Genomic DNA, 15,563 nt, shown 5'->3' with positions numbered 1-15,563 from the left:
CTGTCCGGTATCTTGATTTCATGGCCTGTGCTTACTGTAGCATCATTTTGCATCGTAATGTGGTCCTTTATCACAAATAGCATTCATTAATGTTTCTCTCCTCCCTACCTCTCTCTCCTTTCTATGTCTCTTGTCACTGCATCTCTCTCTCTCTCTTGACATTCTCACTGTTGCTGTGTGTTGCAGACTACCGTTCACTGCGCTGCAGGAGGAAGTACCTGTCCTTGCTGGTGGAAGTGCACAGACAGAGGCAGGCCCAGAGAGAGAGGGCAGAGAGAGAAGCCAGGGAGGAGAGGAGGAGGAGAAGAGGAGGGAGCGGGAGCTGGAGGAGGAGATGAGGAGGCGACTGGACATGGAGCAGGAGAACAAGAGTAAGGAAGCAGAATATCTCTCTCTCTCTTACTCACCTATAGTGCATTTGGAAAGTATTCAGACATCTTCCACTTTTCCACTTTTTGTTATGTTACAGCCTGATTCTTAAATGTATTTAAAAAATGTTTTTAGAAATATGAGCAAATTTATTAAAAAATTAAAACAGAAATATCTTCTTTACATAAGTATTCAGACCCTTTGCTATGAGACTCGAAATTGAGCTCAGGTGCATCCTGTTTCCATTGATCATTCCTTGAGATGTTTGTACAACTTGATTGGACATGATTTGGAAAGGCACATACCTGTCTATATAAGGTCCCACAGTTGACAGTGCATGTCAGAGCAAAAAACCAAGCCATGAGGTCGATGGAAATATACATATAGCTCTGAGACAGAATTATGTCAAGGCACCGATTTGGGGAAGGATACCAAAAAAATTCTGCAGCATTGAAGGTCTCCAAGAACACCATGGCCTCCATCATTCTTAAATGGAAGAAATTTGGAACCACCAATACTCTTCCTAGAGCTGGCCACCCAGCCAAACTGAGTAATCGGTAGAAAAGGGCCTTGGTCAGGAGGTGACCAAGAACTCGATGGTCACTCTGACAGAGCTCCAGAGTTCCTCTGTGGAGATGGGTGAACCTTGAGAAGAACAACCATCTCTCCAGCACTCCACCAATCAGGCCTTTATGGTAGAGTGGTCAGACAGAAGCCACTCCTCAGTAAAAGCACATGATGGCCTGCTTGGCGTTTGCCAAAAGATTGATGAAGAGAAAAAAAAAACTATTTCATTCATTTTAGAATAAGGCTGAAACATGAAAAAGTCAAGGGGTCTGAATACTTTCTGAATGCACTGTATCTCCCTTTACTGACAATTCACCTACTTGTTCTGTTTCTCCCTAACGCTGTTCTAATTGAGTTCTTTACCTCCACCCTTCTCCAAACTCTCTCTGTGCACGTTGACAAACACATTTCAGTCTGACTTAGATCAATAATTCAGCATTCAAGAATGTGTAATGATCCTTGTCACTCATTGTATGAGTACACTGAGTGTACAGAACATTAAGAACATTGTCCTAATATTAAGTTACACCCCCCTTTAGCCCTCAGAACAGCCTCAATTCATCAGGGGTGTCAAAAGTGTTCCACAGGGATGCTGGCCCATGTTGACTCCAATGCTTCCCAAGGTTGTATCAAATCCTGTGGGTGGTGGACCATTGTTGATACACATGGGAAACTTGACACAAACCAGTCTGCCTGGCACCTACCATACCCTGTTCAAAGGCACTTAAATCTTTTGTCTTGCCCATTCACCCTCTGAATGGCACACGTACACAATCCATGTCTCAAGGCTTAAAGATCCTCCTTGAGTAGCTGTAATTTTTCAATCAATACTTCACTGGAGGACTTTCTTCAATACAACACAGATATTCAATGATATACAGTTGAGTCTGCACAAGAACGTACTAGAAATGGAGTTGAAGTTCTCACCAGACCGTGACAATATTCTGAAATGCATTTAGAATAATAAACAACTTTTGTATCTTTGGTTTTTGATGTTATGGTCTCCTCCCCTTCATCTACACTGATTGAAGTAGATTTAAAAAGTGACATCCAATAAGGGATCATAGTGTTTACCTGAATTCACCTGGTCAGTCGATGGCATTGAAAGAGCAGGTGTTCTTAATGTTTTGTACAGCCAGTGTAGCTTTGAGTGCTGTGTTAATCTGGGTGGGTGTGTGTGTGTGTGTCTCAGGGCCATTCTCTCCACCTGTGCCCCTACCCAGGAAAAAGAAGCCACAGCCCCAGCCTCGCTCTACCCTGCCCACTGCCACCCACCTGGCTCCTGTCCCACGGCCCCGCAGCAAACAGTTTGAGGTGAGCCATACTCAAGAGTCTACACCGGTAACCTTGATTTTAATTGAGAACTGTAAGAAGTCATTTGCAGGGAGTAATCTCATGTTGAGCCTCTCTGTTTTAAACATCTCTGGTGCTAGCCAGCACTGGCTAGCCCACAGACAGCATGTTGGTGGGAACCATGCTATTGACTGATCTTGTACCCTTTGGCAATCGATGTCCCACTCTATACCCTGACATCCACTCGCAGTCTTTGATGACTAAATTTGACCCTAAACTGAGCCTTAAACGACCCTACGATTTATGATTCCCTCTGTCTCTCCCAGGCCACTCCCTTTGACAACCTGGAGGTGCATATTGAACTGGCTGAGCTGGTGGGCCAGGTAGGGGGAGAGGAGCGAGCTAGGGAGAGGAGCAAGAAGAGGAAGAACACCATCCGCTGGTTCAAGGAGACGCAGGCCCGCAAGGTGGTCCACAATGGAGCCTTCCCTGCTGGTTCCATGGCATGATTACACGCAGGTCAGTAAGAGAGGATGTCAAATGCACATGTATGCAAATTCTCATTCAGATTTAATTGTGGTTTTAACAAGTCTCTCTGTGTATGTCTCCTCTATAGACAAGCAGAGGATTTGATGACGGACAAGCCTGTGGGCTGTTTTCTGATTCGTGTGGGACAGAGCCGGGAGGGCTACACACTAACATATAAGTAAGACTGAGGATGACAAACTGGATTTGAACACAGATTCATCCACCAAAGACACATGAGACATTAAACCCCTAACCTCCCGTTTGGACCTCATCTTTTGTGACCTATGTGTACCCTTTGACCTTGGCCTCTCCGTCTATCCACTGTCAGGGGGGCGAACCGGTGCAGGCACTTTATGATTGAGATGCAGTCCAACGGGAAGTATGTGATCCTGGGGGAGGATAAAGCCCACCCCTCCCTGCCTGATCTGGTGCAACACCACAGCCAGGTGGGCATCAAGCCCTTCAACGAGCTGCTCAGCACGCCCTGTGGACAGGTCAGCATCGGGTCAAACCCCTTTTTAGGGTCTGGCTCCTGTCAAATACTGTATTGAATATACCCACAGTTGAACAGGGTCTGCCAGGACCTGTATGCAATACTGAACAGTAACAATGCATCGTCAAACATTTATGCATTTTATGTTGTCTGGGAAGAGCCATAAGCTGTTCAGAAAGCTTATAGCAAGTATTTTATAATCTACAATCTACATGCATGGACTGATTTAATGTAAGCAAATTTGAATCTGCTGTTTCAGACATGTGACCAGAACACAGACTACGAGGACTTGAAGGGCCTGGACCTCCTGGCTACAGCCAACCACGGGAGCCCCAAGTCTGGGGAGGAGGGTGAGTCAACCCCGACTCTGTCCACCTGGAGCTCCAGCGGCTCTTCCTGCCCCCGGGCAGGGCCCCAGCCTGGAGTCCCAGAGACCACCTGTCCTCAGGCGGATATCTGACCGAAGACACCGGGCCGTGGCTGGAGGAGGGGAGGCCCGTGGAGGGAGTAGAGGGGAGAGAGGAGAGGGGGAAGAAGAGGAGGACGAGACTGACCACAAGAGCAGGTCGTTCCCGGTTGTATCCTTCCATCCGATTGGCTATGAGGGAGATCCAACAGGTGAGAGGCAATGATAAGGAGAGGGAAGAGGGAGAAAGGATGGATAAATGGAGGGAGCGAGAGATGAAGAGGCAGACTTTAATGTGTGATTGGACACATGGTGTTGAGTTGAATGGCCTATGTATTAATGCTGGATCCAGGTTACCATTGTTTATCAATGAAATTACACACCTTGAAATGTCAGTCTATAGAACTGATTGGGTACATTTTGGTCTATTGCTAGAACTTGTGTAGGTACATCTGCGTATAGATAGCAGTCATTATATGGTGTTGTTGAACCATTAAAGGGCATCTGCACTTCCTGATTTGACCTTGTTATTCATCCATGCTCATTAAGAAATGCCAGTGGCCATGGCTGGAGGCAAATAAGAGTTGTCTTGGCGGGTGTGGTTGTTTCTGCCATTCAATCACAACAGAAGGACAGTAGCTAACCAGTTTGAGTTGAAACATTATTGAAAGCAAGCTGGCAACATGCATCAAATATGTAATAGGTTTGCATGATTATGAGCTAGCTAGCTAACAGGGAGCAAACCTGTCTTCAGGTACAATGTTAGCTATGCATATCTTCCTCTCTAATTTGTATGTATTTAATTTAACTTGTGCACCACCCTATGGGACTCCCAATCACATCCGGATGTGATAAAGCCTGGATTCGAACCAGGTACTATAGTGACGCCTCTTGCACTGAGATGCAGTGCCTTAGACCGCTGCACCACCCAGGAGCCCTAATAAGGCTGATGGAGCAGTTCAGAATGCTCCATCGTTCACATTTTAGGCGCAGCAATGTGCACATGGCAGTAGACCTGTGCGCAAATGTTCCAAAATTCCATTTGCGGAAAAAATACCGTTCTAAATGCACACCACTCATGCGAGCGGTTTCATGGACAGAGATGGAAATGTAGAAAGAGGGGAGATCTAAAGATGCAACAACCATCATGGGTTGCTAATATAACTAGGATAATGTCTTTGACTGATAGACAATGATAGAAAGTTGAAAGAAAACCAATAGAACAGGAGAACTCATATGAGGAAGTCTTTATAAAATAAACGTCTCCACATTTCTATGGTGCATTTTGCCTATAGGCTTTTCTTTGAAGCAAGGTAAGACATGCCTCATAATATGAAGTCCAAGTTTCTCATTTTAATAAGAGGCGCCTTTCCTTCGGTGGGCGGGCCGTTTGGGGAAATTTTGGCAAAGTTCGAGCATACCCACTTCTCCAGGCGCCACTACACCACTGCTACTTACCAACAACACACCAGTCTCAGGGTTGATTGTTTGACAGCCCATATCCATATCCTGGCAATCTGTCCAGGTTTGTTGAATAACTTTATGGACTCCCATGCACACAGCCAAAATGGGAATCCCATTTTCACTAGAGTAGCTACTTCCCAAGAAAGGGCAAGTACGAACCACACGCCTTGTCTGGGGAAGAGGTACCAGTTGGCAAGTTTGCTTTGAGTGACCCGGTGCCCCATGTGGTCAGGGTGTACTGATTTCTGACCATTCTATTGGTCCTCCTAAGGAGATGTCTCTGCCTGCCCATGGTACTGTGCCATGCAAAGCGACGCAGTCACTTACCAAACTCTGTTTTGGACGACACTTACTTTATGAACAATAGTGGTGTGTGTAAAATCACTGGGGGGAAAAAAATAAAATAACATATTACAACCTATGTGTTGTGATAATTGCATTGTTTGCTCTATAACCTGTTAGTTCACGACCTTGATATATATATATATATATATATATATATATATATATACACACACACATACAGTTCAAGTCGGAAGTTTACATGCTTCTTAGCCTAAATAAATTCAACTCCATTTTTCACAATTCCTGACATTTTAATCCTAATAAAAATTCCCTGTCTTAGGTCAGTTAGGATCACCACTTTATTTTAAGAATGTGAAATGTCAGAATAATAGTAGAGTGATTTTTATTTCAGCTTTTATTTCTTTCATCACATTCCCAGTGGGTCAGAAGTTTACATACACTCAATTAGTATTTGATAGCATTGCCTTTAAATTGTTTAATGTGGGTCAATCGTTTCTGCAGCATTTTCCAGATGGCCAGGATCAGAGCCCCTCTATCTCTCACAGTACCACCAACCCCTCCTGGAGGAGGACCGGTAGGTCATAGTTCTGGCATGCAGGGCATAACATTGTGCAATATATTGTTTTTAGACATGTCTCGATCAAGTAGAATAGGGAATGATGTCAGCTCTATTCATTTACATTTCATTACGTTCCCACGCAGCCTCCCAAAACACTATAATGTTGTGCAAGTCTGAGTGTGCACGCCTTTCTTCTTGCATGTATTTTATATACATATAAATAACCAACCCCTTTTCAAATAGAAACAAGTATTTAGCCAAGCAGTGGTTTACACTGTCTTATGCTATTTTTGTGTCTGTTGCAGATTCATAACCCATGGGATGGAGGGAGTTAATGCTATTTGTTGTTTTTCCCCAACTGAATGAGTTAACTGGACCATATTCTGTCTAAGCTTTATCCATGAACAAATTATAAGGAGATACATCCTTGTTTACTAGTATTTTATTTTGTAACGATTTAAATTGATGTGTGTTAAGGGGTTTTATGTTTCTGATTGTATTGTTTGTTTATTTAAATGTAAATTATGCAGTGGGAATGTTTACATTCTGTGATTTACTGAATATTTTTATTTGTTTACATTTTAGATATCTGGTTGTCCTCAAGTTTGTTTTTTCCCCCATCATAATAAAATCTGCATGAAAATGCTTCGGTGTTAACACATCATGGCTCTTTCAGTCATCAGTGAGTTTTTTTTTTTTACCGTTAAAGAATCAGCCAATAGGCACGCAGACCTGTAGAGAGGAGTGGTTTTGTTTTTAACTGATATATTTCCATCCAGTGACCACATTCAGAGTAGTAGACAGATCACAACAGGAAAACAGGAGTCTGACACTGTGACATAGATCTAAATCAACCAAATTAGACAGTGGCATATGTCTAATCAACCAGATACTGTAGGACTCCAAATCTCCTTGATGGATCTCAGGGTTCTGGCTTTTGTGCTGTGTGTCACCATATACTCCATCCAAGGTAATGTGATGCACCAGTGAAAATGTGTATTTATATACTGTGTGCACAACTCCAGTCCTTGAGGGGCATGATCTTGCTGGTTTCTAATTGATTCAGTATTGATGGATTTTCATTAGGCATTTTGGGGATTGGTTATTCATCTGTTACTCCGGAATATCATGTGAATTCTGGATCTTTGTGTAGTTCTGACATGGTTACTGTAATGAATGAACTGCCTCTTTCAGGAGCCATTCCAAAATGTTGTGTTGGGACATCCAGGAACATTCCTTTGAGTTTACTAATGCGAGTGGAGCGATATGATGTCCAACACAACCATGGTGCATGTGAGATCGACGCTGTTGTGTGAGTCCTCACCACTTGTTCTGTAATGTCACAATTTCTCGAAAGAAAATAGTGCATGTAGGCAGTGGTGGAAAAAGTACTCAATTCTCATACTTGAGTAAAAGTAAAGATATACCTTTAATAGAATATGACTCAGTCACCCAGTAAAATACTACTCGAGTAAAAATCCAAAAGTATTCGGTTTTAAATATACTTAATTCCATTTACTTTTGATACTTAAGTATCAAAAGTATAAATACTTTGAAATTCCTTATATTAAGCAAACCAGACAACACAATTTTTTATTGATCGATAGCCAGGAGCACACTCAAACATCATTTACAAATGAAGCGTTTGTGTTTAGTGAGTCCGCCAGATTAGAGGCAGTAGAGCTGACCAGGGATGTTCTCTTGATAAGTGTGTGAATTTGACCATTTTCCTGTCAAAATGTACTGTAACAAGGACTTTTGGATGTCAGGGAAAATATATGGAGTGGAAAGTATATTATTTTTCTTTAGGAATGCAGTGAAGTAAAAGTTGGCAAAAATATAAAAAGTAAAGTACAGATACTACTTAAGTAGTAGAACGCCACTGCATGTAGGGCAGGCTACTGTCTTTGCTAACACAACAACCCCATAGGCTTGCCAGAAAAGATAGACAAGCTGCTCTAACTTGATTATCCTGAAATGGCTTGGTAGCTAGTTATTAGGTTGGGAGATTGAGAACCTGACTAGCTAAAGCCAACTTCATAAAATTGCTAGGTGGCTTGTAGTATACAGAAACATTTTGTTTTTTAAAAATGTATTTATCATGAAGGAATAAATAGGCTACTGTACATGGCTTGTTCTAATTAATTAATTTACAAACATACCTCCTGTGAATCGTGCCCATCACTTGCAACTAAAATCATATCAAACTCTTTCTCCTCCTCCACTGATGACTGTCTGCACCACAGGAGGCTGCTGAAGGGAGGACATCTCATAATAATAACTGGAATGGAGTAAATGGAATGGTATTAAACAAATGGAAACCATTTTTTTGATGTCTTCAATACCATTCCACATATTCCTTTCCAGTCGTTACTATGAGTACGTCCTCCCCAATTAAGGTGCTACCGGCCGCCTGTGGTCTGCACACACTATAGTGTCTAGCGTCCTGTCTACCATATCTCTGCTCCGTGGTGCACCTAGGAAGGAACCACTTACTGGGAAGAATGGGTGGTGGTGGTGGTGGTGGTGGGGGGTACTCTTTGCCTGGTCCAGTCATTGTGCCCCCTCCTGAAAATACAGCTGACAGATCTTTTTTATAAACAATTATAAAATGAAGTTTAGTAAATCATTTAACATCTGGAGAAAAACATGTGGACAAATCTGAGCAGATCGATGGGCATGACACCTCTGGTCTTATCTTTCAAGATTCCCTATTCCCTACTTCTGTTACACATGCCAATAACCATAAGACTGGTGCGGGTGCATTCCAGATACACATTAGAGTTCCATCATCATGTTAATGTGGTTGATTAGATGCAAAATACTTCTTCAGGCATTGTAAAGATCAGAGAAGTACCTATATCTGGACTGCACCCTCAACATCCCACTATCTTCTTGTACTGTAGATTACATGCCAATGGGAGGAAGTACTGTGCAGACCCAAGAGTGAAGAAGGTCCTGGGAGTTGCCATGCAGATTAGGAAAGCTCAACTGATGCGGGAAAAACTGAACTCAATCATGAGAAGATGAGGGTATAGATCCTGCCAGTTCCCTACAGTGGAGTCACCGTGACAACTTTGATTAATGTGTTTTAAATTCAAGTTTTTTTGTTCTGTTTACACATTAAAAAAAAATATTTTAAATTGCCTTTTTATAATGTTCATATTTCAATCATTAATAAATTAACTGTGATTTTCAATTAACCCTAATTAGCTTTTGCTTTATTAGCCAACTCAAATGTGGTGAGTGACCAGTGTAACGGCTAGCTTAGTTAGCGGTGCGCGCAAAATAGCGTTTCAATCGGTTACGTCACTTGCTCTGAGACCTTGAAGTAGTAGTTCCCCTTGCTCTGCAAGGGCCGCGGCTTTTGTGGAGCGATGGGTAACGATGCTTCGTGGGTGACTGTTGTCGATGTGTGCAGAAGGTCCCTGGTTCGCCCCCGGGTATGGGCGAGGGACGGTTTAAAATTATACTGTTACACCAGCAATAACGACTAATAAAAACTAATTGGTGAGGCTGAACAAAATGCACATGGATAGATTAAACAGCTTGTTGAACCTCCGATCAGTGAATTACTTCCTCTTCAACATAGTGATTTAAATGAGTCAGTGGTTGGTGATCTGATCCAGGGTTTCCACTCAAGCAGCATACTTTGTGTTAATTAATTACTCTCTAGAAGGCACTGCATTCCCCAAAACATTGATTATTGGGTTTACCCATGAAATTATTGGGAGCATATAGAGTATATGTGACTTATTTTACAATTCATTTCTTTTAACCATATGGGTTACACCCCAGTGAAATATGAGAAATAAAGTATTAAAACAATGGAAAGGATTTGAATGCATTATGTTTTTTAAATAATAAGTCTTTACACGTTCTTGTTGATGGAACGTTTTGAAGGGATTCCGCAAGCCTTTGCTGACAGCAGACGACATCCTGAAAAATAGTGTTTGTGCTTCTCCTCGGGTTTAGAATGAAGACTCTACTCAAGTGTAAATGTGACAGCTTTTGGCACTGCGCAGGGTGGTTGAGACGGGAGAGAAAGGTGATATGAATATCAGCAGACCTACATAGTTTGTGTTCATCAAACGTGTTGGATTTGACATTTTGAACATTGAGATATTAAAGACATGATAGTTCAGACGCATATTATATTAAGGAGTGAGATCTGTAGAAAGACTGAGTGGCTTTGGAATGTGTTGGGGGATGGGGGGAGAGCACCGTGTTGATTCAGGAAAGATAGACATCTGTGGATCAGGTAAGGTCAGGAGGTGAGGTGAGGTCAGATCCCTTTAATGGAGTAATAAGGGTTTGGTATCCTGTTGCCCTTTTCTTGTTGAACCATAAGATTGGAGAGAAGGAGTGGGATGTATATACCTGATGGTGAAATGTTTTGCTGTCTGAATTACAGCTGTACAGAACCTTTGGGCAGAATTAAACTTGGTTAAAAAGCTTCTCTAGTGTCCATGAGTTATTGACTAAGAACCTAACAGATGGCGCTGCGAGCACGATTCACCACGATTTGTAGTCAAACCAAAGAGTCCAGATCAGTGGAGCAGAGCTGGCAACAAACAAGGTAGGCAAGTTCCTATATCTGTTTCCACTCATTTTGACATCTTGGGAATCTTTGGCTGAACTAATTATATGATACGGACCTGGAGAACCTAAATTTAATTCTATAGGCCCATTGTGTAACGACCAGTCGTAGCTTTATAGTAAATGATAAGGCCCGGAAGATAAACTCATACAGGCTGTAGGGTAAGTCCTAGGGGTAACTCCTAGTAGGTTGGCTCCTGCTAGTACTATAAAGTTAATAGTAAATCCCAGTAGGTTGATACCTGTGATTACTAAAATATAGGGTGAGTCCCGGAAGGTAAGCCCGCCAGACTGGAACCTGCGAAGGGTAAATCCGGCAGGATTGGTTCACAGCATAGCTAGAACGGGGTGAGAGCCTAGTTGTATTGGCCATAAGTGTGTGTGTGTGAATGCAAGGTTAATTGTGTGCCCTGTTGGGGTGGTGAACCATGGCAGACTATGTGGAAATAGGAAGACAAGTGTGAATAATTTTGATGTGGGTTAGCAATAATAGTGATATTTGAGGAAGTACTGGAATAGGACAAAGTCCTGTCCGTATTCTCCAGTAATAGATTCGCGAATGTGTATGTTATCGGTTCTAATACAAGGTATTAGGTGCCGGGACCAATGAACTATTTATTATCCAGGGAAGTGTGTAGTGCGATCTTAGAAAATAGTTAATAGAAGGCATGTATTATAGACGGGAGTGAATAAATCTAAAATATCCTGAACACTGTAGGGTGTGTAGGGAGTAATAACTATTGATTGACTATTGAAAAATGGAGCAAATTAGATCAAATTGGACATTTTCCTGCTGACGGATAATTTCAAATCTAATAAAGAATTCAGGAGGCAATTATGACTTGGCATAAAACCTGAATCAAGAGCTCAATATACCAATGTTTTGATGTCAGCATTCTAATCAACAGAAAATGCATCACGATAAACCTGGAATGAGTACTGGTACTCGGCTACATACGGATTGGGAATGGGAGTGTATTTAATTCAAGACGATGTTTTGAGAGTGGAATATAACTCAGCTCAACTCAGACGTGCAAGGGGTTAATAGGGCCATAGAGAAAATGCCTACCTATAATTCAATGGCCAAGATAAGACAAAGAAATGTAGCGGAAAAGCATCAAAGCATAGGGAGACAGCCAGTGTTGCCAATTTAGCGACTTTGTTGCTATATTTAGCGAGTATTCAGACACATGGCCCCATCCATCCTCCTCTCAATACGGTGCAGTCATCCTGTCCCATTTGCAGAAAAGCATCCCCAAAGAATGATGTTTCCACCTCCATGCTTCACGGTTGGGATGGTGTTCTTGGGGTTGTACTCATCCTTCTTCTTCATCCAAACACAGCGAGTGGAGTTTAGACCAGAAAGCTCTAAATTTGTCTCATCGGATTACATGGCCTTCTCCCATTCCTCCTCTGGATCATGCACATGGCCAATTATGCAAATTAGGTTATGACATCATTTTGCGACTTTTAGGACAGCCAATTTCTACTTTCCTTACTGAGGAACATTGGCTGTTTTAGGTGTGGGCTTTTGGTCATTGGAAAAGGGAGTGTAAAGTGGATATGGAGCCTGCTGTATTCGTAGCAAATGCTGCCAGGCAAGAGTTTGCATCTTTTTCAAAAGAGTAACAACTCATCGTTTTGAGATGAGCAAGTCTGGAACTTTCACCTAGTGGTGTATAGTCTCTGTTCGATTGATAAGTGGTTCATAGAGATTACAGTTTCTATGTGATGGACGACAAGACGTAAGAAAGCACGTTTTATCTAACTTTTAGTAGAGTACCGATGGGATTTACAAAAAATCCCACTTGGTATCATTTTGCATTGAAACAATCATTTTAAGGGTGTCAATTGTAGGTTATGTGATGGTACAATAATCAAGAGTGTGAGGGAAGTGTTTGTCGAGTTAAAGAAGCAATTGTGTCAAGTGCCAGCATTGGGATTTCCAAACATACAATTATCTTTTAAAATGTTTGTTCATGAATAGGAGGGACGTTGTTGCAGAGTCCTGGGAGAAGAGAGAGACCAGTAAATGTACTGGTGTAAATAGCAAGACTCGGTGGCAAAGGAGTGCCACCGTGCCTTAGGGCGGTACAGGCGACTGAAATGGTGTTGCATAACACGGCTTCCATTACAATGGGTCAAAAGTAGATTTGTATGTTCCACACGCATTAGCAACCATAGTGAACAGCACGAAAGCACAACATGTTAGTAGTGCAAGATGGACAAAATGGGAGGTAACGTTAAATGGGGAAAATCTACAATTTCATAAGATTGATGCTTTGAAACCTGCGTCGTTAATGCTGTTGTCTGGGGAGGGTGAATTGCCTACATGTGACCCAGATCAGATTACTCCTAAACCTAGGCCTGATTTGCAAGAGACATCATTAGAATTTGGAAAGTATTGTATACAGATGGCTCTAGTTACATGAACAGAAGCGAATAGAGTAACGGGGTACGCTGTGTGTGGTATGCATTTGGAGTAGTTTATTATTTCGGACAGCGACAGGAACACCAATAACAAAATGGTCTGGGGGTAGAGTCATGTGTTTGAAAGGGGAAAATGACCAGTTCCCTGAGGTCCTGGTCTTTGGGTACTTATACAGTGGTACTGTGTTCAGGCTGCATATAGAAAGAAAAATATATGTTAATAAGGGATGGCAGTTACATCAAATGGATTGTGATATAGGTATTGCTGATTTCATGTTGTGTTTTTGTTTTGATACAAATATTACCAGATTGGGATCCTGGGTGGGAATTCTGTGAGGGGTAAGGGTGCTAACTTCATGATCTGGTAACTCTTCCTAGAGGTCACCAGTAGAATAAGGAGTATGGAGTAATTTAGAAAATAGTTTTAGCAGTAACATTATGTTATGCTTTTTAGAGATGTTATTAAGAAAAGGTTAATTTCATAATTCGTCATATAGTCAATGTTTGTCTGGTTTCCTGAAACAGAAATGTACTGGACTTAACTGTTGTGATCTGTGCTTTTCTTTAGGTTATCATGGAAGGTGACGTCCAGATCGTGTCTTAATGCATGGTAGGCTAATTTGACCATAGACAGTGTGTGTATACCTCAAAACCCTCCCTAACCGGCTGAAGAAAGAGCGACAAAAGGCGTGCAATGAGAGACAGTGACTTTTACCACTCCTATCTGAGTCCGAGCCATAAACCAGGGCCAGGGTGCTGAGAGCGCGTGTGGAGTGAGCGTGGAGAGAGAGAACAAGCTCAGGTGAGAGAATCCTGTACGTGGGAGAAAGGGAGGTGTCTACTTGGATATTAAAATCGGGACATTATCAAGGGCCATGAAATGTGACAGGCAAAAGTTACATGTGCCGTTGGGAAAATGAACTGTAAACGATATCTAAAGAAGACACACGAGAACGATAAGTGCCAGGTGAAGGAAAGGGGGGGTGGAGATTATACGCCCTGCAAACTATTTAGACTAAGAATGCATTGAGATACTGATCTTTCTTTACCAGGCCAATTATGACAGGAAAACAGGGACAAAGGGTGGCTGTAATTGAGAAGTGTTATGACCAACAATAAAAAGATGTCTATAAGTTGATAAACCAGAATTTGAGCCCTAGACTCAAAGTAAGCATTGAGGTCAGTCGATCTAAATTTGGATTGGATAATTTATCAAATGTTTTAGTTGTGATTGGGATACAGCAAGAGAGAATTGCGAAAGCACGATGAGGGGTGGGGGCTCTGCCAACATTTATTTGGAAGAGAGGGTCTCCAGAAACGTATCTCTAAGTGTCATCCTGAGGGGAAGGGGTTTGTTTGGGGGAATCACTGGATGATAGCTTGGGACAACCATGAACATTGTTTTTCTTTTACCCTGTATTCAGAATTGTTATGTTACATTGCATCAATGAATGGTGCTAAGTTATTAAACATGTACTTGGTTTCTCTTTTCTTTTCAAGTCAATATGTTTTTTTAGGTTTAGTGAAACATGAGGGTGTTCATTGTTCCAGAGGAGGGACTGATGTAGACTAACTGATTCGAGAATGTGTTAGTATGTTTATAACTGTAGAAAATGCATTAGGAGTATAATGTGTTATGGGTTAGATGTAATGATAGAGGAGTATCATTCCCAGAGACTGAATATTGATATGGGAGAAGCTCATAGAAGAGGGATAGCAGCTAGCTGTACACAATATGGGGATTTAGTTTAACATTATGGTAAGAGTAGAAGAGATAGTGGTGGCATTTCAGACACTATGGTACACTTTCAGGACACCTGTGACTCAACGTTTTGTTAGGTTGGATATTAATGAATGAATTCCAATTTCTAACAGCCGGTGAACATTTGACAGATTACATGCAGGAGATGTTCTCACGATAGGCACTGTAGGGACAGTAACGGAAGGAGCAGTATTAGTAGCGAAGGATGCTATATTGACAGCATGGAATTGGGCTACTGCGCAAATGAGGGGTATTATGAGACTATAGTCGAGGGCCATGTTGGAAGTAGCAATTGTTACTAAGTAGCAATGGTTACTTTAGTAGCATTGTTGGGATATCAGTTTATGATGACTCATGTCACATGGACTGGTAACTGGGGGACGATGGGAGGACAGGGGATGCGGTTATTCAAATATCACAAATGATGTTGTCAGGAAACGACCCATGTGTTGCAGTGTGTATATCCTCAGGTGAAAGCAGAGATATAACCAATGGCACGGGCTGAATACTGAAGAATGAGTGTACATCAAGAGACACCAGGCGGGGAGTTGGGACAGCGTTGGTTTTGGACACACACTACTCCGTACAGTACCTGCAGTGGTAAAGATCGTCATGTCTCTCCCTGGGGAGACTGAATAGTTCTCATGTGAAGTGAGGTTCAATTGCATAATGGGTGAGTGAAAATACCATGACAGAGGAAGCGGAGTGAGAGAGACACGATTCCACTGTAAGACATACAGATGGGTTGAGTCTGGGAGCTACTTTACACATCATAGTTGGGTTGGGT

At 42.0% G+C, this 15,563-nt stretch overlaps 2 protein-coding genes across 3 annotated transcripts; both read left to right on the top strand.

Moving 5' to 3' along the window:
- Positions 1-292: 292 nt before the first annotated feature.
- On the top strand, positions 293-6,646 carry LOC127920328 (hematopoietic SH2 domain-containing protein-like). Of its 2 annotated transcripts, none has more exons than XM_052504246.1 (8): positions 293-371; positions 2,129-2,250; positions 2,556-2,748; positions 2,846-2,935; positions 3,086-3,251; positions 3,510-3,868; positions 5,928-6,000; positions 6,291-6,646. In XM_052504246.1, exons 3-6 carry the CDS (start codon positions 2,735-2,737, stop codon positions 3,708-3,710), a joined length of 471 nt encoding a protein of 156 aa, XP_052360206.1. In that variant the 5' UTR covers positions 293-371; positions 2,129-2,250; positions 2,556-2,734; the 3' UTR covers positions 3,711-3,868; positions 5,928-6,000; positions 6,291-6,646. The 2 variants fall into 2 exon arrangements, with proteins under 2 accessions (XP_052360206.1, XP_052360207.1); XM_052504247.1 differs by having other exon boundaries at positions 299-371; positions 2,160-2,250.
- Positions 6,647-6,764: 118 nt separating this feature from the next.
- ccl27b (chemokine (C-C motif) ligand 27b) lies at positions 6,765-9,188 on the top strand. The gene is made up of 3 exons (XM_052504248.1): positions 6,765-6,955; positions 7,180-7,297; positions 8,892-9,188. The coding sequence occupies exons 1-3, from the start codon at positions 6,859-6,861 to the stop codon at positions 9,013-9,015; spliced, it is 339 nt and encodes a 112-aa protein (XP_052360208.1). The 5' UTR covers positions 6,765-6,858; the 3' UTR covers positions 9,016-9,188.
- The last annotated feature ends 6,375 nt before the right edge of the window (positions 9,189-15,563 follow it).

This window comes from Oncorhynchus keta, unplaced genomic scaffold, assembly GCF_023373465.1.
Source record: "Oncorhynchus keta strain PuntledgeMale-10-30-2019 unplaced genomic scaffold, Oket_V2 Un_contig_18978_pilon_pilon, whole genome shotgun sequence".
Lineage (NCBI taxonomy): Eukaryota > Metazoa > Chordata > Actinopteri > Salmoniformes > Salmonidae > Oncorhynchus > Oncorhynchus keta.
The sequence above is the reverse complement of the archived record's forward strand: the minus strand, read 5'-3'. Positions and strand labels throughout refer to the sequence as shown.